The sequence below is a fragment of the Alligator mississippiensis genome, chromosome 1 (assembly GCF_030867095.1).
Source record: "Alligator mississippiensis isolate rAllMis1 chromosome 1, rAllMis1, whole genome shotgun sequence".
In the NCBI taxonomy this organism is placed as follows: Eukaryota; Metazoa; Chordata; order Crocodylia; family Alligatoridae; genus Alligator; species Alligator mississippiensis.
The window spans coordinates 206,239,416-206,266,267 of NC_081824.1; the positions used below are offsets into that span (position 1 = coordinate 206,239,416).

A 26,852-nucleotide genomic window follows, 5' to 3' on the forward strand; every position below is an offset into this window, starting at 1 on the left:
CTGCCCGAGGGGAGGGAGGGGGCGGGGCGATGACGGATGCTTGGCTGAGGGGGCGGGGCCACGGTGCCCGGCGCTCCCTCAAACTCCGTTGGGGGAGGGGGTGGGGTTAACTCCCCCTCTCCCCAGTTGTTCTCGCGCTCGGCTGGTGACGACAGTCCGTGGCCCTAGTAACGGGTGGCGGGTTAACAAGCCCTCGTCTCCAGAGCAGGGCGCGTCTTTCCACCTCCTTTTCCTGCCCTGTTTTGGGTTTTTTGGGTCATTTCTCCTCAATATTGATTTATTTTTCCCTCCACCTCTGGCTTTTTTTCCTGTTTCCCCCGCTTCTGGTTTTTTTGTTTGTTTTTTTTTTTTATAAGTGTCCCCCCATTCCCCACAACCCCATTTCAGGGATGTATTCGGTAGCCGTGTTGGTCGGATTCAAAAGGAAATGCAAAACTCTAGAACTCTTGGTTCAGAGAAGATACCTTTTATTAGACCAATGAGGAAATGGCAACAAAAAAACTTCTCTTTTTCTACAAGCTTTTGGGCTCAAACGCCCTTATTCTTTCGTCTTCCCAGAGCCTGAAAAAGATATATATTTGCCATTTCCTTGTTGGTTTAATAAAAGGTATCATGTCTGAACCAAAAGTCTAGATTTTTGCATTCCCCCATTTTATTTTTTTTGTTAAGGTATCCTCCTCTTTCGGCCCCCCCCCCCCCCCCCGGGCTTCTTCAGGTGTGCTTCCCCTGTGTGCTGACCAGGCCAAAATCCCTGTTTTCTTCCCATTCATCATGCCTGCTGTTCACTGGCCAGGCTAAAGTCCTGTCCCATCCCGTCCTCCACCTCCACTGTTCACTGGCTAGGCCAAAATCCAGTCATGAGTTTCCCTGCTGATGATTATTCACAGCCTTAGGGAAGTTTGCTGCCAGATGCAGACTTTAATCTAGTCTCCCTAAACAAGAGCACAAAAAGACTTGTATCCTTTGTTAAGAACAAAGACAAAGCAAGTCCTGCCTATAGCTATTGCAAAATTGCCTGGATTAGAGACTGGCTGGTTTCCCATGATAGGTGTGGGTTAGCATCACCTGTGCTTAGGAGATGGGTTTTGGCTTGGGTTTGTGACTGGGTCAGTTGAGCAGCAGCATTTTTGTGACAGACTCAACTCACCTGCTTTGTCTAAGAAGAAGCTTGTTCAGTTAGGAGAGGGATCAATGTCTGTAGTCCTAAAGGCTCATGTAGGCAGCACAGAACTAGAAATCTCTGGTGACTTGGGGTCTGAAGTGGGACAAGCTGAGCAACCCTGCTCAGGGGGCTGAAGACAAGATCCTCAGGTACCTAAACAGATAGATACCACTGATATCTTCAAAACCGGTACCAAGCTGCAGCCAAAACCTGTAAGCATGCAAGTGCCCCAGGTACCTATTTTTCTGCAGCCTGAGTTATCATCAATGGACATAAATGCTGATCTGCACAGGAACTGTTTGGGTCCCTGGCTCAAGTGGGAGTCTTGGAAGAGGGGTTCTTAGAATAGGCGTTTTCTGGCCTACCTTGTCAGTGGGGCACTAGTCCATTGGGCGATTGGGTGGTGGGGAGTTGTCATCCACAGAGTTCTTGGGGATAGTGACCTCCTGGGACACGCAGCAGGGGCCTCTCACATCCCACTGCTTTAACCACCAAGCTATTGGATAGTCTGCCTGGATTTCCTGTTTTGTTTTTCACTTGCGAGTGGGTGGATTTTATAGCTAGACTGGGGGAAGTATGAGAATCAATATATCCAAGTGTGGGAGACTGAAGTGCCAGAGCAAGAGGACCACCTGTTTATCAGCCTGCAAGGAGAAACCGAGTAGTAAATCTGATTCCAGATCAAGAAATACTCTGCCCATTTGATTGCCATTTGAAATATTAACTTCTTCAGTCAGTGAAGTGAATTTCAAATGTTGCCTGGTCCTCTCATTGACTTCAGTGGGTGTAGGATGGAAGCCCATGTTGGGTATATGACAAGAGCAGTGATAGCTGTTATCTCCAGCTGTCTCCTAAATATAATTGTTAATTGAAATTCCCTTTAAGAGTTGCACTGTAACCCGGCAACAGCTGCAAACTGATTAGATTTAAAGCTACTGACAAGGCCAAATTCAGTTTTCTGATCTTTCCCTTTACAGGGGAAAACAGCTGGCTTTGAATGCTGAACCAATGGCCTACAATTATAGAGTTACAGAGGGTGGAAGAAATATGACAGACAACCTGAGGAAAAATCAAGTAAGCTAGAGCTGCAGTACGCAGAGATTTCTGTGTAATTTTCCTGGTGAAAGAATTCCCATCAAATCCCGCTATGGGTTCTATCTTGTAAAGTTTTATTTATTCACACCTGACAGTCATTAACCAATCACACCAAGAAAAGGTTTTCTTGTGGTTATGGATGTGAGCAAAGAGGAAAACAGATTTGCAAGATCCAAAAAAATTAGTGCAAGGACTGTTACTTTCTTTTGTAGGAAATAAGGCATTAGTGCCATAATCTTTAGGAAAGCAAAGGTTTCTACAATTATGTTTAAGTACATAAACTAACATTTTCACACAAGTGCCTAAAAAGGGCATTTACATTCATCTTTATGGAAGTTCAGAGCATTCAGCATCCAAAAAATCAGACAGCTTGATACAGTGCTTTAACTATTGATGGTTCAGACAGCAATGCTTATATTTAAATTTTCCCTATTTTTTCTGTAAATAAGATCCAGTTTTCTGTCATTGATAAGTTTGCCAAATTTAACTATTTGAGCTGAAATTGTTCATATTAATTCTCTATCTCAGATTTTTTTTTTAAGTTTCAACAAAACTTACTTGTCCGTTTTGCATAATGAGGCTGGGGAGGGAGGCGGGGGATGGAGTTATTTTTGCCAATATTTTGGCAAAAAGGTTTCCAACTATTTCTTTAAAAAGGTCTGCTACTTTTCCAGGTTTCTAGAAAAGGGAATAATCTGAAGATGTGCGCCCATATTTAATGATTTAGAGATTGTATTGAACGCTCTTTAACAATGACACAACAAAAAAGACTGAAGTTAAACCCATTGATTTGCTTTTTTTCTTTTTATTGTTAGGAGTGCTTTGTTATTATTAGTCATAGTCCTAATCTCTTGGGACTAAACATTCTGGGGTGGGGCATGCCTGAGAACTGGTATTTAAGCAAACAATTAAAATGTATTCCTTGTTTCTTTAGGCTATTATTTGAAGCAGCTTTAGGACAAGCTTGCTTGTTGCTCAGTGTCTATAAAACACTTTTTTCTCTACCTCAAAAACCTTTATTCACTAATGAGCATATTACACATATGCATCAACCAAGTCTTCTCACACATTACTATAAATCAAATGGAAGCATTGTCTACTAGCCTACCTATGAAAATGGGCAATAACAATTGTGGCTGACAAAGATAAATCATGTTCAGAACTGGTGCAGATGCTGAAGTTCAAAGGTGGGCTCCAGTGTTTAAGAATGGAGTTAGATGAAAACTTAGATTATTCATTATTTGGATGATTTGAGATTTTAAAAAAATTAAAATGGCTCCTTTTTGGGCATATTTGTCATGGCTAATCCTTTTTTTTTTTTTAATTCCTGTCTTCCTAATAATAAACCCCCACATTCTGAAATATTGGTATATTATGACATTGGTTTACACCAGAAGCAGATTTAAACACAGGAAAGTGTTTAAAAAATTACAGTATTTGAAAGCTAGATATAATATACTCAAATTTGGTTACTTTTTGTTAGGTATTTTCAAACTAATTTTAAAACTGTATTCTGTTACTGTTAATAAACTACATCCATCTATGTTGCTGTCTATTTAAACATTATTTTATCCATTGTAAATTAACATGGAAAGCAGTGCCATACTGAAAACATTCTAATCCTGGTATAAATCCTGCTATAAATTAATTTGACTTTCTGGTACTCTCATATGTGCTTGTTATTTTCAGAATATGTTATATGGAAAGAAGTAGTTCTAGAAATAACAATTCTGACTATTTACCATAATAGTACTAAGTACATATAATATACTTTGCATGTTCAAGGCATTTTATGTACACTGACATATTTGCTATTAGACATGCTTGGCTTTAACATGTTTTCTAAAAAAGGAAATCATTTAACCTCCCCCACCAGTGTTCTGACATTCAGCTGTTTAAAAGAAGCAAGATGATCCACTTCTACAAAAGCATTTTACTGAGTGAGTCAAAGCTGAATCCATTCTTCAAGTTTGCAACGTGCCTTGGCTGCACTCGGTGTGTAAAAGCACATTTGGTTCCTGAGTCATATAATAAAGGACTAGCTTTCTGTGCTGGGGATCCATCTGCACCGTTTGCATCAGTAGCTCTTTTCCCTCTTAATGTGTAGGAGGACTATCAATTGAGAACACCCTAAATAAGCCTGCTTCCACCTGTTGTTTCTGGCTGTAGGTTTTAAGAACTGATGAATCCAAGTGAAGTGTAGCTGTGAAGGAAATGCAGTCCCTCCATTCATGAGAAATTTCAAATCTTACCAATGGCTTCTATTATGCTGAATGCTGCTTATACATTCCTTTGCTGAACTGCTTGCTGCCTTAGGCCATCTAACACCAGGTTTGTCAACAGCATTTACTTGTCACTTGGTGTAAGAGTGTGAACAATGTTAACCAACTATTTTTCCCCATAGTGGATTTTTGTTCAATGTCTAATCTGTCCTTTCAAGGTTGAAATAAATGTGAGACGTGATGATGGGCAAACTTCCAGATATTTGGTGGTTTAACTAAGTGCCCCAATATGAGGAGTTTATTGTACCTGCTCCCATATGTAGAGTAAAACTAACTTGTAAAACCCACTTCATGCAGACCTATGTCATAGTGCACAGTTAACCAACCATTGGTAACCTCCTTCAAACAACAAAATTATAGAATTAATGATAAGACCACAGTTAAGCTTGATGAGGATTATGCATAGACTAATATGATGTCTGAAATGGCATAAGTTAAAGTCATGTTAAGAACCATATGGAGGTCTAAGCTGGCCACCAAGTCTAGACTGACCACAGCGGGGAGATATTTGTTTTGGCAGAGTAAAACTCTTGAATGCACCTTTTTGATCTATAAATAACCCTCATATTATTGCTACAAGCTGGCTGACTTGCTGACCGTGTATATGGATAGATGGGGCAAGAGAGGAATAAACAGGAAATAAACAGAGACAACTGCAAGACATGAGGAAATAGTACAAATATATATGATGAATATGAATAAGAATCGACAAGTGATGTAAGCATGAAATCAGCTAGAATCCAAATAAGGAAAGGTAGAATGTAATTGGATGACAGCAAACAAAGGGACTGAGAAGTGTAAAAGGAGAGTTTTGTGAACAGTGACTTGGGTACTGGGAACTGAAGACACCACTGCACGTATGCAGAAGTCCCCTTGCCTGATGACTGCACCTGGCCAGCAACGTCACTGAGCAAGGCTACTCATCCCACATGTAATGTTTCGTGCTGCTTTGTTTTGTTTAATCTGTCAATAAATCAGTGTATCCCGTATGACTGGAATGGTCTAAGGTCTCTTTTATTGTTGCTGCCCTGGCCACCTGTAAGTCAGGTGTAACACCTAGACCAGAGGGCTGCCACCTGGCCAGTGGGACTGCTTGCAATCTGTCCACCACTGCAGGCCACCAGCCTTTGCTAACACCCAAGCACTCCCTGCAGCCTAGCGCTCTCATGCCTTTCATCCCACCCCCATCCCTCACTACTTATGCCTAGATTGCCATGGCCAACAGCCTTGCTGAAGAACAAATGTTATGTGGTGAGGTAGGGTTGGGACATCAGTTCTATGGAGTGCAGCACAAGAATGAGTTGAGATAAACTGTGAGCCTCAGGACCCTAGCGATGCCATCTCTGCAGACCCTGGCCCTGCAGGACACAGCCATGGGCTGGATCCAAACTCATGGAAGGGCACTCAGGGTGCAGGGCTAATTTGTAACACACCTACCTACAAAAAAGGTTGGCCCCTACTGATCTAGCAAATGGGACAAGAGAGGCATGCCATTCAATAGTCTCTCCAGTCACTTTGGGAATGTCTGGTGCACTGCATGTGACAAAAGTCACTGCTTTACCTTGCCACAGGCCTTGTCCTCTTGTTAAAGCAGTATTTCCCCCTTTTGTTGGAGCCACTTGCACTTGCCCATACCTGCTTTTAAGATGCAATACTGTTGGCTGCAGATATGGTTAGTAGCTGAAACACTGGCAGTTGCAAATTCTGAATTTAGCATAATCTTAAATTATGACAATATGTGCTTTAGCTTGCATTTTAGTGGTAAGTAATAGCCTGGGAAATAGAAAAAGAATCTATTAATCAAATTAATATTAGGCTAGGACAAGTGCAAATAATTGCTTTTTAGATCACGCTTGATAGTAGATACAAGTAACAACTGAAGTTTCGCCTTTTGATAAAAAATTGAATTGTATATAGTCAGTTAAAATCCATTTGAAAGAATAAGATGTCTTTGTTAACTGAGTATGGTAAGGTGGAAATGTATAATCACCCACGGCCAGCTTTAACCATTTTCAAGAGGTCTATGCCAAATTACCGAAGTGTGGCAAGAACAGGAGGTCTGAAAAGCCTGTTTCTGGATGACTGCAGAATTAACCTTTGCAGATGTAACAACTAGTTTAGTTAGCAAAGGACAGAAAGCAATTAACACGTCCAGCAAAAGGTCTGAAAAGACATTGTAAAAGGAGGCTTTGAAATAAATACTCCAAATATGTTATATCATTATTAATTGAAAATCTGAGTAGTGATTAATATAACCACGTGTTGGATACAGTTCTGAAGTTTCTAAGATAAGTCGTAAAAACAAGGCAACCTTATCTGCAAAAGTCATAAACCAAGGTAAAAAGGAAACAAAAAGCAGCATTCTTTGACAGCGATGAAATCCTCCCTTTGACAGTAAGAAATCCTCCCTTCCAAAACCGTGACTTTCATGAAGCCGTAACACTGGGTCAGCTCACACCCAAAAGTTTCAGTGAAACAAATGTAACTCTTCTGCTGGGCACTGGTCAGCAACAAGAAGGGCCACATTCACATTTTGGGGTACCCCATAAATTATGCTAGTGACTCGAGACCGCACCCAGAAATCTGGGAACATTCAATTTGCTGGGGCACACTGTATAAACAAAACCCCCTCCTCCCAAGCAGTGTAAACATGAAGCCCAAATTTATTACAGAAAATAAATACCAAAAAACCCGCCAAATATAATTAAATATAATTAACTATAAGACAAGTCTATCGGTGACACCCTCTTGGGGAAGCTTCACCCATGCCCAGACAGTCTGGGACTTAGGGCTCCCCAAAGGATAGGTCTGGAGGCCTGCACCCCTATACCTACCCTTCAGCAATGGGCTGGAGAGGGAGGCCCACACCAGAGAATCCTATGAGCTGCATCTTGGGTTCACTGTGCCACGGGGAGCTGCTTAAGACTGTGGGTCCTTCTGCATTACAAGGAGTTCTGGCACTCTACCACTTCTCCAGGAGCAACAATCTCCACTTCTGCATGGTGGCTTTCAGGAGTTAACTGTGGCTTTCATCATCATACCACACCCTAAAATTCCTAGTCCCAATCCCTGCTCTGAAAACTACAAAAAGAACTTGAAGGAAAGGTCAGGCCTACCATAGCTTGGGCCTGAATTACCACTTGGTTGGGACAGACTACAAAAGGGACAAGAGGAAACCCAGGCAGCACCCCCAAATACATTAATTATGATAAATTATCAAGGCCTGGCAGGTGAGTGGAGGGGGATCTGGATTAGGGAAATGTAGCGTGCCCCTAAGAGGTATTGCAGTCCCCTGTGAGGCAGCACCTATTACAGTAGCTATATGAAGAGCAGATTGAACTTGCTATACTATCCAGAGTATCATCTATTGTTATTATTATTATTATCATCAATATATTAATAATATAATTAATATTGAATATTTAATTAATTAATTCATTCATTCATTACATAATAATAATAGATAAGAATCCTTTAAAAGTTACTTGATTTAATTTTCTATTGTGAACACACTGGATCTGGTGTTGCAAGCTTTTTCCCTAACCAGAATTATGGCTGAAGCCCAATAATTGATCAAAGACTCTGTTATGCCTTCCTGATGCGTTTCTTCAGTGGCTTGTAGTACCTCTTCCATCTTTGCTATTGATAAATAGGAAGGCTATTGTTAGGTGGGACCTTCCAGTATCAATCTATGGAACAGTATGCTATAACCAGGAGCAAGAGAACAACTACCAATTCTTAATCATAGTAAAAGGTATTTCACTAAATACCTACAATACACTGTGCCAGGCAACTTCATGTTTTTTTCTGTTATTGCTAATGTCCCTTGTTTTACAAGACCAGTTGACCACTATTTTTAATCATTCAATAGTATTATAAACCAGACTAGAATCTCCTTATCCTTCTTCCAATTTAGACACAGAACTGTCTGTCTAGGGGTCGTGGCAGCAGGATTCCATCTCCTTTCACTACTGGCTATATTTTATGGTTTATAGTTTCAAGGATAGATTAAAGTTCCTTGGCAAATTACACGGTCTCTCATAGTGCCTCTGTCTAATTGCCACTGCTCCTAAAACTAAGTCCAGCTGAGCACCTGTTCATTGAAATTGGTCCATTGTCAGTGCATCTCAGAAGTCTTTTGGGTTATAAAACCATACATCTCCTCAGGTTCCCTGCCAGTTTAGGTGTCTTTTTATCTCCTCCTAGCTCTCGGCTGTCCCTAGCCTAGGTCGGGCTGATGGTTGTCTATAAACTACATATCAAAGGCTGGTACCAGTTCTGGATCAATGAGTCATGTTAAGGGTAAATTCTGGAGCACTATCAGAGCTAGGCTAGGCTACTCAAGTTGCCTACCAAAAGCATGCCCAATCTATTCATCGTTCCAGCCACAAATTTGGCCTATAATTAAATTAAGACAGTCTCCCAGTATTTGAAAAGGCGTTTTCTCATTTTTCTGAGTTTGGTGAAGAGTTGCTTAGGATTTACCAAATCATTAATTACCTAATTAAGATGAATACTAATACTCAAATAGCTTTTTACAATATTTGCTATCTATAGTATAAGCAGCCTAGTTATATTTGTACCCAAATCATCTTTATATTCATCTAATATAATGTTTTTCAACAGTTTCTATATGCATTTACATATAGATGCAAAATAATGGCAAATATATCTCTCATCTTAAGCCCTGGCAGAAATGAGATTTAATGCTTAAGCAGAAACATAAATAAACATATCCACAAAGTAACTCAGAAATATAGAAGCACCATACAGACATTTCCCAACTATAAATATCCTCCTTAACATCTGAAACATTTAAGATATTGGGTATTATTCTAGCTATTTCTTAAGGAAAGCAGATACAGTAACTGCAGCTTTAGAGTTTTGTGCACGATTAAAGTAAAGGGTTCCCCCTCCCCCTTTGTAAAGAAGAGGGAGAAGAGAGATTTTTACATCTTGCATTGTAGCTTTGATAACATACATGAAACACCACTCTTTGAAGTATCCTGAAAAATATCCTGGCATTTTTTCACACTAGTAGGATTTTTTTCAAAACATAAATAACTTATAGAATGTATTTTGTTATACATCAAAAAACATCTCTTATACAAGATGTCTTCTTGATAAGACACTATTTATGGCTTGTTTCAAATTGACCTGGTGGTTTTTATGATCTACTGTTGTAGGATGCTTACAGTTTGCAATTAAATACTCCTATCAATGGAACTTTCTTTACAAAGCATGAAGCACACAAACTAAGATTTACTGTTCATCTCCCAAAACATGGTGTAAAAGACAATGAAGTTGAATATGAAAACAAAAAACAGGTTGTACAGCACAGTTTGGATGGAGACAATGAATATGGTTATATGGCTAAGTAGGTGTCACTTGGGTGATTAACCAGAATGCAAGGCAGGGTGGCACCTTGGAGCCCACCTAATTCAGAGAAGCATGAGCTTTCATAGGTGACAACCTATGCCTACATTGTCACATGTGAAAACTCATGCCCCTCTGAACCCATTAGATTCTAAGGTGCCATCCTGCACTACCTTCAGCCTTGTCCTAACACAGGTAACCACCTCTCTCCATTGGTGATTTTTAACTGATGGATGGAAAGCAGAGTTTGTGAAGAAATTGTCTTCAATTATTTGAAATATTTAGTATAATTAAATAATCAACTAAAGCCATGTATAAAAATAATATCTTAAGAACATAAAAAGTGACATACTAGGTCAGAGCAGTGGTCCATCTAATCCAAAATCCTGTCGCTGGTGCTGACAGAAGTGAAAGCCTTGAACTAAATATCTCTAGAGTCATCTATCTTCTCTTCAGTACCCCACCTAGCAACCACCACTTTTTGGGTTAGAGATGCCAGAGGAAACATCTCCATTTTGTTCAATAGCCTTTAATAGAGCTATCATTCATAAATTTATCCAATCCCTTTTTGAACCTGGCTAGGCTGTTTGCCTTCACTAATTCCTGTGGCAATGAATTCCACAAGTTAACTATGTGCTGCATAAAAAAGTACATTCTCTTGATAGTTTTAAACCTGACACCTATTCATTTAATTGGGTGCCCATTCATTCTAATGTAACCCTGGCAGTGGTGCTACCACAGCCATGTCCAAATTTTCGGGTTGCCAATAGGTCTTGGTCTACTCCCACTTCATCCACAGGCTGGGAGCCACCACTCAGTGGAGTGTCCTCCCAAGGGCCTACCCACACCAGACCACACACTAAAAAAAATATTTACAATAATTTATTATTTACAATTATAACTGAGAGAGTGACAAATTCAACATTCCATAAATAACAAGAAACAAACAATTTTCAATGAGCACGATAATAATCTATACCAGCAGATAGAGCAAATGCTTATCTTGTAGCAAAAAAGCAATTTTGTTATCAACTTTAACACTCAAGCAACTTATAACAGGTTTATACACTTAATCAGCCAGGTCCCCACAGAATCACTCTATCCGCAGCAAAGTTGCCCACTGCGGAGTGGCTGCAGGTGAGCATCCATGGAGTGGTGCTTGCTCGGCCTCAGAAGAGGGGCAGCGATGCCATCATCTGGACAGAAGATGGGGGTGCCTGTCAGGACCTCAAGTGTGGCTGCTCCAGAGACCAGGGTTTCGTCCCTTTTCCAGTCTTTCTTGGATGCCTGCAATCAATCACACCATTCCCCAGACACTTCCCAAGGCAGCTCCCCTGTGTTTGGCACCTGGAGTGCCCCTTCTCAGATGTACTGTACTGAGCTCTTTGCTGGAGCTCCCACACAGCCATGATTCCCTGTTACTTTCTTTAGCTCTCTTACCAAAGAACCTCCTCTAGCAACCCCTGTCCCCGATTCCCTCCCAGTGACTCTCTGCACCCAGGGAATTTAAGAGTGGGATGGGAAGCCCATTTGCACAACCCCTGCTCCTTTAGTAAAGGATACCAGGTGATCCTGCAGGGTACTCAGTAGCTTGTGGCTCCTCTGTCCTCAGTAGCAGTTCACTCAGCAACAATTCTGCCAGTCGTCCTCTCAGAAGCAATTATCCTGGTAGCAGCCCTTCTCAGCACAGCTTCAGCTACCCTCTCCCCAGCTAGTCTCCCCTGTTTCCCCTGGCTTCCCACCCTGGAGTTGCAGCTGTCCAATCAGTGCACAGATTGTGTGCACAGCCTGCTACAGCATCCCAGTCGCCTATGGAGGATTCAGGATTGAGAAAGTGGTGGGGGGTAGAAAGGTAAGAAAGGTTTATTGACTTAACAAACACACAACTATGCATAAATAACAAAACAAGGACAAACACACAACTATGCATAAATAACAAAACAAGGACAGACAATAATTATTCGCGTCAGCAACTTATCAGCAGTCCCCTCTGATGCCTGATGTACAACAAGTTTCTCTTCTGCAAAGCTCAGCGAAGTCAGGCATCCCCGATCAGCACTGTCCAAGGGGTAACGGGAAGGACCTTGGTATTCAGTCCTTGGGCTCCTCGAGATCCACAGGCCCACCGAATCCAGGCCAGCAGCAATCTTAAATCAGGAGCTTCTTTTTCAGAGCTGCATCTTCCTTCTAAATGATTTCCAGATGTGCCAGTCAATTTGTAACTTCTGAGCTATGCTGATAACTTACAGCCATCCAGATTCTCCCACTGCAAACTTTCTTTAGGACTGACCAATAGCAGTACAAGCCTTGCATTCTTTTGATAAGGTTAATTTTTACAATGCCACAAAGCCTACCATTACTTCTACAAGGCCTTGCTAAATTTACTAGGCCTCATTACTACATACAAGGCCTCACTACATCTTTGACTTTAATTAGGCTCTTAACAACAACATATAGCTAAATATTTGAACAAATGACAGAAAAACACTTAGTCTAATCTTCACAGGGTTCAGCAAGCACCTTAGACACAATTTTCAGCTGTCACACTGCAGATCCTTGTCCCAAGAGAGCAAACACCCTGACTGAGCTTGCAAGCTCTGAGGAAACCCTTCAGCATCTCTACACCAGTATTTCAGGACTTGGTGAACAACAGCTCCCTGTTCCCTGGGTTCATGCTTTCGTGATTTTAGAAATCTCTATCATATCTCCCTTGGCCTTCTCCTTTCCAAACTGAAGAGTCCTAACCTTTTTAGTCTCTCCTAGTATGATAACTTCCCCAGACTCCTGATCATTTTGGTTTCCTTTCTCTGCATCTTTTCTAATTTGACAACCGCTGTGAGATATAGGGAACAGAACTGCACATGCTATTCAAGATGTTGGTGCCCCATGGATTTGTATCATCTCATGGTGACAGTCTCTTTTGTTTTCAATTCTCTTCTTAATGATGCCCTACCTTTTATTGGCTTATTTGGTTGCTGCTGCACATTGGACTAACATTTTTAAAGACATATCTACAATGAATCCAAGGTCTCTTTCCTGAGTCATAACAACTAGTTCAGAAGCTAGCACAGTGTATGTGTAATTGAGGTTAATTTTTCCCCTGGTGCATTACCTTGCACTTGTCAACATTCAAGTTAATTTGTAATTTTTTTGCCTGCTCACTTAGCTTGGTGAGATCTTTCTGCTACTCATCTCCATCAGCTTGGGACATGACTACCCAGAATAATGTGGTCTCACCTGCAAACTTGGAGATTTCATTGTACACCCCCATGTTTAGGTCATTGATTAACATGTTGAACAAAACAGGGCCCAACACAGAACTTGGCGGGTCCCCACTTTTGATGTTCCACCCTCCTAAAAAGTGACCATTTAGCCCTGCCTTTTGCTTTCCTCTTTTTAATCAGCAATCTGATGGCAATACAGTTTTATTTAAAGCCTTTGGTGAGGGACCTTGTCGAATGCTTTTTGAAAGTCTGGATGTATTATGTTAATTGGATTCCTCTTGTCGACATGCTTGTTGACACTCTCAAAGAATTCCAGCAGATTCTGGCTGTAACCAGAGCAGTTTTGGTCTCAGCTTGTATATAGTTAAAAGATGATATAATGGTTATGTGTTACAAGCATGGGCAGGCGAAGCTACCCAGAGAAGACTTTGGAAGGAGATGAACTTTCGACTTGCTGAGCAGGGCATGCACAGTCAAGACAGAATGTGCAGTGTATGTTCTGAGGTAAAGGTGAGCGATTGATGCAATTGATGGATGAATGTATCAAGCGTGAAGGAAAATGATTGGCAAATATTTGATGGACAGTGATGGACAAGCCCTTTACCCAGACTGATTGGAGGTAAGGAAGTGGCGTGACTTTTGGGAATAAAAACCTGCTGACTAAAGCATCTCTGTGTGTAAATGTGGTCTGAATATTTGGGTGCATGATTGAGTTTGTGTGTCGTGGTCTTGAGTAGTGATATTTGGTGATTTGTGTCTGTGCTGATTGGTGTTTGTGGATTTCTGTACTTGGCTGTGTCTGGAACTGCATGGTGTGAGTAGTATTCAAGTTCCCCATGGAGGGTTGAGCAGTGAGAGGTACTACTACAAACACCCCATTCCAATCGTGACCTATTCAATTGGATATTCTGCTTGATTCAACTGGTTCTGACCTCAGATTGCCCTCATTTGACTTGACTTGTTCCTCTGGATCTGGATTGCTGGAAATTACTGTTCACTGTACTCCATGTTCTTCTGTGTTACATTTGGTAAGGAACTGCCCTGTTCTATATCACTGTGTATATGCCAGGTTGTTTCCTGCATGCCTTATTATTGTTACTACTATTGTATTTTCCTTGCTTTATTTCCAGGTTTAATAAATCCTTTCCTATTTTGTACCCTCAACCTTGTCCTCGTGTGTGTGAAATACACTAATGAAACTCAGGGCAGGCATCCAGCCAGCAGTACTAAAGGGAAACCAGTACTGTTGGTCAGCCTGATTTGACCCAACCCTCTTGCTCCACCCTACCGAGACAAATTCACCTTTGTGGGTTAAGTCTTCCAGATTTGGCTCCTGAAACAAGGCAGGATTGCCCTTTACAGAAACCAAGTTGATGTTTCCCCAGCAGATCATATTTGTCTGTGGGACTGTCGATTTTATTCTTTACTGTTGTGTTTACCAACGTGGCCAGGGATAGAAGGGAGATTCACTGGTCTGTGGTTCCAAGGATCACCTCTAGAGCCCTTTTTGAAGATGAGTGTTATGTTGGCAACCAGCCAGTCCTCTGGCACATGGACTATTTGTAATCATAGGTTACATATTATTGAGAGCAATTGTGCAATTCCACCTTTGAGTTCCTTCAGAGGAACTCTCAGGTGAATGCCATCTGGCCCAGGCGATTTAGTAGCATGTACTTTGTTGATTTGTTCCAAAACTTCCTGTGTAGTCTAATTCTTCAGACTCACCTACTAGAAAGGATTGCTCTGGCATGAGAATTTTTGCAGTATCTTCTATGGTAAACACCAATGGAAAGAATTTGTTTAGCTTCCTGCTATCCCTAAGTGCACCTTTTACACCTTGGTCATCTCCAGTTCTCTAGCTGACTTCTTGCTTCTGATTATTCAGAAAAGTTTTTATTATTGAATTATTTATCTTAATTTTTATCTTAAATGTATCTTATTAAATGTGTCTTATTTTTATTACATTTTTATCTTAATTTTGATAAGCTACAGAAAAGTTTGTAATGACCTATTATCAGAATAAATTATATTTTATTAATAATCATTTTTATTACCATTGCTGTTTAGTGACTATATTACCTCTAAAGAAATTCAGTGTGTGAAGAAGATTCTTATGTTCTCAGATCTCCATCCCACTCAATTCTGTTGTTATGACAGTCGGTTTGTGGTAACCAAGTCATTTTCAATTTTACTTCTTGTAAGTATCGTAGATCAAGCCCTGTTCTCTTTTACAGGCTCTCTACTTCAACAAACTGTCATTGGGAAAAACAGACTTAGTGACACAATGTACAGTTTTAAAGATAGATGAGGCTGAAGGCTGATTGTTTAAGTGGGAACATAAGACTTCAAGGGATCTCTTAGGTCAAAAAGTTCAGTTCACTGCTATTGTAAGCACCAGGTCTTATAATTTCTTTCATGAATTGCTCAAACTACATCCTAAAAGTAGTTAGGCTTTTTGGACCCACTTTTCCTTCTGCAAGTCTTTTCCAAACCTTCACTCTTCTGGTGGTAAGATATAATTTTCATCCTAAATGTATTCATGTCCAGTTTACACCCATTTGTTCTTGTGCTAAAGTTGTCTTTCATTACAAATAGCATAAATCAGATTTTGACAAGCAGTGAGGAGAGGCACAGAAATTTTTACCAATTTGTTTTAAAGCCCAAGCTAGTCTAGTCCTAAAGTAACACCTGTGTCCTTGTCGCAGAGCACTTAGGTGCCCTGCTCCTAAGAGGGGAAACTGCTAGGGAAAGAGCCCTAGCAAGGAACAAGGAGCCCAGCTGTGGGTTGCCAGGGGAATGGAAGCTAACAAGCAATCACACCTGCCAGCGGTCAGCTGATGGAAAGGGTCAGGGCCTGGCTCCTTTATAAACACTAGGAGCTGGGGTCAGAGGCAGTTCACTGCCAACAGACAGGGAGGAAGGAGCTCTCTGCCATGGAAGAGAGGAAAAACCTGAATGTAGGAGCAGCACCTGACACTGCTGAGGGATGGAGTATTCCCTGGTAGGCTGGACTGTTGTTATGGCTGGGTGGCTTCCATTTTTGTTATAGCCAAGTGGCTTACGTTTGTGTTGCTGTTTGTTACTGGTGGTTTGGGTGAGGCTATCAGGGGATGGAGGAGGCCTCATAGGGGCCTCACAGCAGTGTGGAGACCCCAGCACCAGTGAGGGTGCAGCATTTGGGGTGCACAGACCCCAGCCTCAGAGAGGGACAGTTGAGAAGCCCCAAAGAGGGGGCATTGCTGAGAAGCCCCAGTGCGGGCACGGTGAGCCCCTGGAGAGGGGCAGCACTACTGAGGAACCCCGGAGAGGGGGCACTGCTGAGAAGCCCAAGTGTGGGCGTGGTAAGCCCAGAGAGAGGGCGGCATTACTGAGAAGGCCCAGTGCAGGCGCGGTGAGCCCCAGAGAAGGGGGCAGCATTGTGGTGAGCCCCAGGAAAGGGGGCTACGCTTGAGAAGGCCCCAGAGAGAGGGCGGCATTACTGAGGAGGCCCCGGAGAAGAGGGCACATGGTGAGATAGGGCTGGGGAGAGCCCTAGCGCTGGAGAGGGTGCGTATTAAAGGAAGGAAGGCCCAGAGAGGAGCCAGATTGTAATAAGGCTAAGATATAACGTCTATTCCATCGGTGAGGCATGGGCTGCGGTGTAGGGGAGGAAACGGAGCCGCAGATAGCGCCCCCTGGTAGCAGGGTGGTACAAGGGCAGCCTCCCACTAATTAACAGCAAGGCATGGCAGGAGAGAAGGCAGGCGGTTGCCCCAGGAACAGGTGTGCGGGCCATGTTTAGATCGGCCCAGAGCGGATACCTGTTACAGTCCTCCTTGTGCAACTGGAACAGCCCATGACCCGATGGCATCTGGCTTTGTCTCTCAAGTCCCATGAAAGAAACGAGTGGTGAATTTACAAAAGAAGAGACTTGTGTTAAGGATATATTCAGCAGAATAATAAGCTTGAGAGGAAATCATGCCAAGTAGGCTCAGGAAAACCTAATATTCTTTTGGTTGAAGTAGTGGAGTAATAATTATAACCCCGTGAAGATTATACCAACCAGTCTCTTCCATGGCGGTGTCACAAAATAGGTTTGGAGAATCCATATCATCCTTTCTGGACATTAACAGATAGTTGCTAGGGCAAACACTGCTTCCCATCTTTTACCCACCTGTGCTGTGCTGTTCTGTGCGGGTGGATACAGGTCTCTGGACTCATGAAGGTATTCACGTCGGAGGCTCCTGTTCTTTTCAGAAAGAAATTGCAGCAGAAATGTCCACAGGCAGGAGCAGGCAGCTGAACGTGGGCTAGCTGGAGGAGAGTAGGCATCCAGGGAACTAAAGGGTGGCAAGTGCCTACTGCGGGACTACTTGCATAACAATAGGATAGCAGGGTAGAGCCCCAGGTAGGCAGCAGGGAAAGAACTGCAGCTTAGCCAAAGAACCAGCAGTAGCTTGCTGTTGAAGCTGAGAGGCCACTGGTCAGGAATGCACCTGACTGGAAGAGAAGGCACTCGGGGGATATAAGTCTGGGTTCCCCAAAGCACAGGGTCAGTGCAGCCCCAAACTCTGCAAGGATCTGAGCTGGCAAGGAGTGGAAGCTGCAGGTCACAGGGCAGGTACTCCCAGGGGCTAAGGGAGTCGGTGAGAGTGGAGGTAGCTTTGACAGCCATATGGCAGCCCAGAGGCAGCTTTGAGTGTTTGTTAGAAGTGGTTTACTTATGTTGAAGGATTGGGCGATATGAAAGGATCCTGGTTTTCTCTGTTTAAAAAGTATACATTCTCTGATAAAAATCATAAATGCTCTGATTAAACCCCCCAAAATCCATGGTTTTCTGTGATTAAAATGAAAAACTACTATATACATAAATATCAGTCAAACACACTGTTTTATTGATATTTTTACAATTTTAAAGCAATTCAGAAGCCTACCAGTGCCTTAATCACTATAATAAAATAACTTATAAACACCTTGGTGTTTTTTTGTCATGGAAAGTCAGAGTTCCCCCTGCCCCCTTCGCTCACCAGGATGTGGATCCAGCTGCGGCTGTCACCCCTCCCCTCTGTTTTGTGGTGCTGAGCAACCCTTATATGTTGTTGCACTACCCATGCCATTGTCCCTCACTCCCGACCCACAGCCCTTCAGCCCTGCCAGTGCCCCTCACTCTACTCACAGCCCCCAGCCCTGCTGGAGGGGGACCCCTGTTGCCAGGGCTATGAGGCCAGGGATCCGGGCCCTCTGCCCTGAACTTAGGTGCGGTAAGAGAGAGTGGTGCTGTGAATCACCAACACAACTTTTTGTCTATGGAAAAATACAACAGCAATTCCTGTTGCAAAGAACTCAGACCACAACAGGTCAAAATATTTTTAACACTTTGGCTTCCTATTTGAAAATTCAGGGCTTATCTTGTGAATCATGTTTGTATACCAAGCAGTACTAACACTGCATGGCACCCTATGGCACCCTTGAAAGGATATCAAAGTACCCCTGGGTGCCACAACACCCTGGTTGAGCTAGTTAAATTACCCATCAAGAATGGAAAATCTAATTAATTCTGCAGGACTTTTTTTAAATACTCGATGAAATATGCCTTGCTAATATGTTTCAAGATCCTGAAACCCTAATAAATGCCTTTTTTTGTTGCTTTCCAGCAGAAATACTGTGCTAATACCATTAATGAGAATGAATCAAGCAACTTCACAATGCCGCAAACTGTAATAGCTGTCAGCCCACCTCCATTATGAACCATTCCTTTGCCAGCCCACACTCTTTTGTGCTTGCTTAGTTCTTTCATGTAGCTCCAAATCCCCCACAAAACTGACATCACTGCTGTAGTGGCTGTGGAAAGGGCAACATTGAAACTCCCCATTTTCAGAAGCAAGTGGGTGTAAAGAATAGTGACCCTGATTGCTTTAAATGCACATATGTTCTTGTTCTTAGTGTGTTGCATCTGAAGAAACTATAGAACCCCTAGCAAAATCTTTAGCAAGATTTTACCAAATTTAGACATTCGTCCCAGTGCTTGCGCATTTGCATTTAAATCAAATACTAGGTCCTCAACTTGAGTGTGCTGAACTGAAGAACAGAGATAGCCCCAGCCCTCATCTGCTACCTCCCAGAACAGGAATCTCCCTAATTTTACCTTTCTCCTCTGAGCCTGATGATATCTATTCCAATTCCAGAGACACCGCCCCATCCCCAAGTGGTGCAAGATGCACCACAGCTCCAACCAGCTCCCAGCTTCAGGCTGCTAATCAGTCTCTTTTTGGCCATCATTATAGACTCCTGGCCTGGAGCCACTTGGGGATCCTTTTTAAATCTTATGTTTCCTTGGGGTGATCTTGCAATAAGCCTAATTTTGCCATTATTAATTTCACAACAAAGAAAGGGGGACATGGCACAAGGGAAAGGAAACCTGGAGTTGGGAATCCTGGCTAATAACAGCTAAGGCTCAGAGGCACTACAGGGCAGCTCTGCACCCCAGACAGCAGCACTGTCCTGAGAAGGACCAGCTGCTGTGCCCTGGTGGTGGCAGCATGGCCAGCTGTGGCAGTGGCTATTTTTATGTCCCTCTCTGAATATGGCTCCTGGAGCTGCTGATCCAGTTTCCACGCCCCCACCCAGTTATGCTACTTCCAAGACCAATCAGATCTATATCGGGAACAGTCTGCATGGATTCACCAGTGGCAAATCATGCCTGACTAATCTGATTGCCTTCTATGATGAGATGACTGGTTCTGTGGATGCGGAGAAAGCAGTGAACATGATATACTTTTACTTTAGCAAGGCTTTTGATCTGGTCTCTCACACCATTCTTGCAAGCAAGCTAAGGAAGAATGGGTTGGATGAATGAACTGTAAGGTGGATAGAAAGCTGGCTGGATTGTCAGACTCAATTGGTTGTGATCAATGGTTTGACATCTAGTTGGCAACCAGTATCAAGTGGAGTGCCCCAGGAGTCAGTCCTGGGGGTGGTTTTGTTCAATATCTTCATTAACAATCTGGCAGATGGGATGGAGTGCATATTTGTGGATTACACTAAGCTGTGGGGGGAGCAGGAGATACGCTAGAGTGCAGGGCTAGGATTCAGAGTGATCTTGAAAAATCGGAGGATTGGGCCAAAAGAAATCTCATGAGGTTCAACGAAGATAATTGCTAAATTCTGCATTTAGGACAGGATAATCCTACACACTGCTATAGGCTTGAGACCAACTAGCTAAGCAGCAGCTTTGCAGAAAAGGACCTGGGGGTTACAGTGGACAATAAGCTGAATTATGCCCTTGTTGCCAAGAAGGCTAACAACACACTGGGCTGCATTAGTAGGACTGCTGCCAGCAGATCAAGGAAAGTAATTATTCCACTTTATTTTGCACTGGTGAGGCAGCCACATCTGGAGTACTGTGTCCAGTTTTTTTCCCCCCACTACAGAAAGTTTGTGGATAAGTTGGAGAGAGTCCAGCAGAAGGCAATGAAAATAGTTACAGGGCTGGGACACATGAGGAAAGGCTAAGGAAACTGGACTTATTTAGTTTGCAGAAGAGAAGACTAAAGGGGGATTTGATAGCAGCCTTTAACTATCTGAAGGGGGGGTTGAATGAGGATGGAGCTAGACTGTTTTCAGTTGTGGCAGATGACAGAACAAGGAGCAATGATCCCAAGTTGCAGCAGGGGAAGTTTTGGTTGGATATTTGGAAACACTCTCACCAGGAGGGTGGTGAAGCAGTGGCATGGGTTACCTAGAGAGGTTGTGGAATCTCCATCCTTGGAGTTTTTTAAGGCCTGACTTGACAAAGCCCTGGCTGGAATGATGTAGTTGGGGATGATCCTGCTTTGAGCAGGGGGTTGGACTAGGTCCTGAGGCCCCTTCCAACCCTTTTTATGATTCTATTATTCTGCATGTAGTTAAATGTCTCATTGGCTCTATCTTCCAGCAGCCAAAAATATTCCGTTTCCCCAGCACAGTGCATCTTAACTATTCCTCCATAACCCTCAGAAAATGACCAGACTTTAAGGTGCTAAATGTCTAAAGATTCAGTAAGAATAGTCTGTTTGCTCGATTAATTCTGACCTTTTGTTTGTGTGGAAAACTGACTATCTCCTGAATGGTGTTTCTTTTATAGGCTTGTTATATTGGGATGTTTATGTTGGAACCTGGACAGCAGAAACAGTCCTGGACAGTAGTACAATAAAGCCAGTTAGGTTTTCAACTATGGAACCTTAAAATGTTATTGGCCTGGTACCAATTGTCCTTCTTTTCACACACTGCCTATAAAGTCTATTTTTACTGACAAATGATAATGAAATTCTGTATGGAGATTTATATCCATACAGATTTATATCCACTACAGTAAGTGGATTTTATGTTTAGGTTGCATCTACAACCCAAGATTGCTTCCCCACGCCCTGAATCTATCATAAGGGTTGAAAGGCTTAACCCAGTAATTTTGATGTGTTTTTATAGTTCAAAGCCAAATAATATAATTTTATCAGAGATCTTTTTGATTCAAGAAAAATGTTTTGATACGGGAAGGGCCAATTTACATTTCTATATTATGTTTAATTTCACTTTATTAACTAGAAGAACCTTGGCTTGAAGAGAGGCTGACAGATTGCTTTAGATTAGTAATTTATTACTCCAATTTTTATTTTCCAGTTACCATATTTTCTTGCATACAACACATCCTGGGAACAGTAATGCAACTTGTTTATGAAATGCAGAAGTAAGAAAAAAGATGTTTCCAGCATTATAGCTGCACAGAGCTGGGACAGAGCCTAATCTTTAGGTGACTCACCCTCCCTTTCCTGCTCAACTAAAAGCTGTTGCTGAAGATTGGTCTTAATGGATAGATTTGATTCTGAAAAAGGTATGGAGTTTCCAGGGCTGTTGAAATAGGAGGAGAGACATCAGGAACAACTAGTAAACAGCAAAATTGCTTGAAGAAAAGGTAGCTTGATTAGTGGATCATCAAGGCCATTAAAAAGCAGATGATTATTAACGTATGTAGAATGAAGAACAATCACTAAATCAATTGACTACTCCAGCTTCCTAAATAGTAATGCTACTGCTGCTTCATTGTGAAGCAAGTATCAAAGTGGGTCTGAAAATCTGGGCAGAAAGTCTTTCCCACTTAAATCAGATACCCTAATGTGGAGGGGCTGATTTTTGGGGTAAAGGTATGTGTGTGGCTTGTGAGTAAATATGGTATATTTTCAGGAGAATATTTCTTACTACTGTTTTAACCAGAAATACAAGATTTTCTAGTATCTCTGTAGGACGCAGGTTAATCTTCATTATATCAAGTTTTCATTAAATAGCCAAAAAGTTCATAAATAGCATTAGGATCAAGGCCAAAACCCAAACCTTTCCCCCTGCTATGGCACTGACCAGGTTTACTAAATGCCAGAGTCAGGTCTCCTCTTGAATGTTCTCGTTTTGGTCCCGGTACTGTGACATTCCTTTCTGCTAGGGACACTGGGCAGTGGCCCAGCTTCAGCAGAGAGGATGGAACATGTCCTAAGCCTCCAGCTCCATCATCCTAATTCATATAAGTGCCTTCCCTCTTCGTGATTTGGACCCTCATATGATAGAGGCATATGTACAGTACAGAGTGAGACACCTGGGCTAGGGACAGACATTACACACAAACTGGTTTAAGTGATCAGAAACTGGTTTAAACCTGTAAGAGAACAGATGTTTAGTGCACATAAACCAGTCTGAAAATGGCTGAAACCAGTTTGAGATAAACTTGGTTGAATATAGTATCAGACGTAACTGATTTGTATCAAACCAGTTTATGCCATGTCTGTCCCAGACCTCTTCCTAGTTCAAGTTAAACCAGAGTCCCCTAGCATCCCAGATGCTTTGTGGGGCTGTCTGCTGGAGCAGAGCAGGGGTGGCCCTGCCCCTCTCCTTGCTTGCCAGAGCACTATCACTGCTCTGACTGGCTGAGGGATTGCAGCAGCTGCCAGGCTTTTCCCTCCCTCCCAACCCCCTCTCCACTGGCTGCTTAAGCAGGGATCCCCCTCTTGCCCCTCTCCCGTGGCAGGGACTCCAGCAGTTGGACCCAGCATCTGGCCATTTCCCCCCCTCTCCCCCTGGCCATGCTAGCTAATGCTGAGAGGTGTCTATGTGGGTCTCCAATTTAATGGCATAAAGGCAGACAGCTAGTGGCTTGCAAATGCAAATGCACTCTGCAGATAAAAAGAGGTTGAAATTAATGAGGGCTTGATGGGATGATAAACTGGCTGCATTCTGTCAGTCCTCAAGAGCAGACAGAGAAAGGTGTTAGAAACGGCCTGGTTTGCAGACAGTCTGAAGAAGCAGGGAGACAGAGATTGAAAAACTCAGTATCAACAGATGTAGGGTCCGGCAACATTCCCACACTTTGAACAGTGAGCAGGAAAAAGCCTGGGACGGTGCAGGCAGGGTGAGGGGTTTACATCCCTCCCTAATCAGAGTGTCCTGCTGGGGCCTGGCTACCCCTCCTCAACTCAGCACTGTGGAAGGGAAGGGAGCATAGCTGTCCCTAGGGGTGTGCGATGCCTGGGACATATCAGCCTGTGTGGGGCTGGGAGGGAGGGGTGGTGAGTGGCCTGAGTGTGGAGTGGCCAGAGGGGAGGTGGCAAGCGGCTGGAGCAGGGGGGCAGGGGGCACAGGTGGAAGATGAATTGATTCCCCTTGCCCCTTAACAAAACAGGGGCCCAGACAGGAAAGTAGACAATGTAGACAAAGTAGACCAGTTCTTAGCTGGTAAGCAGTCTCTGGATACCTGACACATGGAAGATTTCACAGTTTTAAATAAAATCTTCATAATTTCCCAAGGAGGAAACAAGTTTGACCACCTGAAACCTGAGATGTTGCTCACGCCTTTGTTCAAGGTAATTTGAATCATCACAGGGCATCACAAGAGAGCTGAGAGACTCCTTACCAGCTAAAAACTGACTGCCCAGAGAAGTAGTCCATCTATTGACTCCTCTGTAAATTCCTATGAAATATGAACTTTCATTTCTACCCAGGAGGACTTTTACAATGTTTTTTCTGATGCCTGATGAAGGGTGTTTGTGCCTGAAAGCTTGCAATGAAAGAATTTTGTTTTGCAAAAATCTTGTTGGTCTAATAAAAGTTATTACCTCTACTGCGAGCCCTGATTGCTTTAAGACAATCAAAGCATTTATTGAGCTCTGCAGGCAATGTGTAAAATGCAGTGGTGGTTGTGGGTGAGCGCTGGGACTAGCATAGCCACATGGCCAGCTGGCAGAAGCCCTACCGGGGTTAGGGACAGATAGCAGATAACAGGCAGCTGTGTCAGCACAAGAGAAAAAAAGAAACCTTTTCCACAAAAGCCCACTGTCTTATCTTCCTCTCTCCCTCTGTTCCAACCTTCCTCCAAACTTCTAAAAAGGGACACATGATGGCAGGAGTCCCACGTGGGAAACCTTATCTCAGTCACTGCTCTGGCAGTGAGACTGACTCCCTGGTTCTGCACCTGCAGAGTCTGGCAGGAGACACATCTGCACTTTTGACAGTCCCCTCTGATCTGATCCATGGGTAAAGTCATTTGGGGGCTGGCTGATGGTGATTATCATGGTGAAGGCACTCACTGAACAGATCCCTCCGGGCAACCTCCAACCCCCACCCATCAATCACAACTCCATCCCAGCCCTGGTGCAACACCCCGCTGCCACGCAACCCTCCCCAAGCCCCTAAAGCAAAACAACCCCACCCCCACACCTCCCAGAGCAGAGGAACGGTGCTGGAAAGACAAGGGCGACACATGGCAAGCCTCTTGGTAGGCAGCCAGGGTTGTGGGAATTACTTTCCTGATCAGGTCACAGGCTGAACAGACTGTCAAGAGTGTTGGCAATCGTTAACTCATCCTGAGGCATCAGCATTTCATAGATTCATAGATGCTAGGGTCGGAAGGGACCTCAATAGATCATCGATTCTGACCCCCTGCATAGGCAGGAAAGAGTGCTGGGTTTAGATGACCCCAGCTAGATGCCTATCTAACCTCCTCTTGAAGACCACAGGGTAGGGGAGAGCACCACCTCCCTTGGGAGCCCATTCCAGACCTTGGCCACTCGAACTGTGAAGAAGTTCTTCCTAATGTCCAGTCTAAATCTGCTCTCTGCTAGCTTGTGGCCATTATTTCTTGTAACCCCCGGGGGCGCCTTGGTAAATAAAACCTCACCAATTCCCTTCTGTGCCCCCGTGATGAACTTATAGGCAGCCACAAGGTCGCCTCTCAACCTTCTCTTGCGGAGGCTGAAGAGGTCCAGGTGCCCCAGTCTCTCCTTGTAGGGCTTGGCCTGCAAGCCCTTAACCATACTAGTGGCCCTTCTCTGGACCCTCTCCAGGTTATCCACATCCCTCTTGAAGTGCGGCGCCCAAAATTGCATGCAGTATTTCAACTGCGGTCTGACCAGCGCCTGATAGAAGGGAAGTATCACCTCCTTGGTTCTGTTCGTCATGCATCTGCTGATGCACGATAAAGTGCCATTAGCTTTCCTGATGACTTCGTCACACTGACGACTCATGTTCATCTTGGAGTCCACTAGGACTCCAAGATCCCTTTCCGCTTCCGTCCCACCAAGCAGGTTATTTCCTAGGCAGTAGGTACGCTGGACATTTTTCCTCCCTAGGTGCAGCACTTTGCATTGCTCCTTGTTGAATTGCATTCTGTTGTTTTCTGCCCATTTGTCCAACCTGTCCAGGTCTGCTTGTAGTTGTTCCCTGCCCTCCGGAGTTTCTACTTGTCCCCACATTTTTGTGTCATCCGCAAACTTGGACAGAGTACACTTCACTCCCTTGTCCAAGTCACTGATGAAGACATTGAAGAGTATCGGTCCTAGGATTGAGCCCTGCGGGACTCCACTGTCCACACCCTTCCAGGTTGGTACTGACGCATCCACTACGACACTCTGGGTACGACCCTCTAGCCAATTCGCCACGCACCGGACTGTGTAGCCATCCAAGTCACAGCCTCTTAACTTGTTCACCAGTATGGTGTGGGATACCGTATTGAAGGCCTTCCTGAAGTCTAAGTATATGACGTTAACCCCTACTCCTGTGTCCAGGTGTTTTGTAACCTGGTCATAAAAAGAGACTAGATTAGTCAGGCATGATCTAACTGCTACTGACCCGTGCTCGTTTCCCCTCAGCATAATTTTTCCTGCCGGGCTCTCGCAAATGTGAGCCTTGATAATTTTTTCAAAGACTTTGCCAAGGATGGATGTGAGACTGACTGGCCTATAGTTGCCCGGGTCCTCCTTCCTCCCCTTCTTGAAAATGGGGACCACATTGGCCCTTTTCCAGTCCTCTGGGACCTGGCCCATGTGCCACGAGTGTTCAAATATTCCTGCCAGTGGCTGTGCAATGACGTCAGCCAGTGCCTTCAGTACCCTCGGATGGAGCTCATCCGGGCCTGCCGACTTAAACGCATCCAGTTCCTCCAAGTGACTCTGCACCATCTCAGGGTCTACACATGGTAGTCTGGCGCCCTGCTGCTGCCTCTCTACAATCCCAGTGAGAGACTTGTCTTCCCCCTCACTTAGGAGCACTGAGGCAAAGAGCTCATTGAGGAGTTCAACCTTGTCCGCCCTGCCCGTCACCAATTGCTTCTGCCCATTTAGTAGGGGTCTTATTCCACCCTGGACCTTCCTTTTACTCCCTATATATCTAAAAAACAATTTCTTGTTATCCTTAACTTGGGATGCTATCCTCAGCTCCATG

At 43.5% G+C, this 26,852-nt stretch overlaps 1 protein-coding gene and 1 long non-coding RNA gene across 10 annotated transcripts in view; both read left to right on the top strand.

The window, feature by feature from the left end:
• Positions 1 to 46: 46 nt before the first annotated feature.
• Positions 47 to 5,528, top strand: LOC109286482 (uncharacterized). 3 transcript variants are annotated; one of them, XR_009457609.1, is made up of 3 exons: positions 47 to 1,395; positions 2,140 to 2,236; positions 4,427 to 5,528. It is a non-coding gene; the product is annotated as an uncharacterized LOC109286482 (long non-coding RNA). The 3 variants fall into 3 exon arrangements; XR_009457610.1 differs by having other exon boundaries at positions 47 to 1,311; XR_002094530.2 differs by having other exon boundaries at positions 47 to 2,236.
• Positions 5,529 to 13,632: 8,104 nt separating this feature from the next.
• ACYP2 (acylphosphatase 2) overlaps positions 13,633 to 26,852 on the top strand; it is a 159,608-nt gene continuing 146,388 nt past the window's right edge. For 3 of the 7 annotated variants that reach the window (XR_009457616.1, XR_009457617.1, XR_009457618.1), the window contains exon 1: positions 13,642 to 13,758. Coding sequence is in view for 4 of the 7 variants with exons in the window: in XM_059719344.1 (XP_059575327.1) it covers positions 13,727 to 13,758 (32 nt within the window). In the remaining 3 variants the exon portion in view is untranslated. Of the gene's footprint in view, positions 13,759 to 13,895; positions 14,168 to 26,852 lie in introns of those variants that run through there. The other 4 variants (XM_059719344.1, XM_059719341.1, XM_059719339.1 and 1 more) reach the window with 4 other exon arrangements.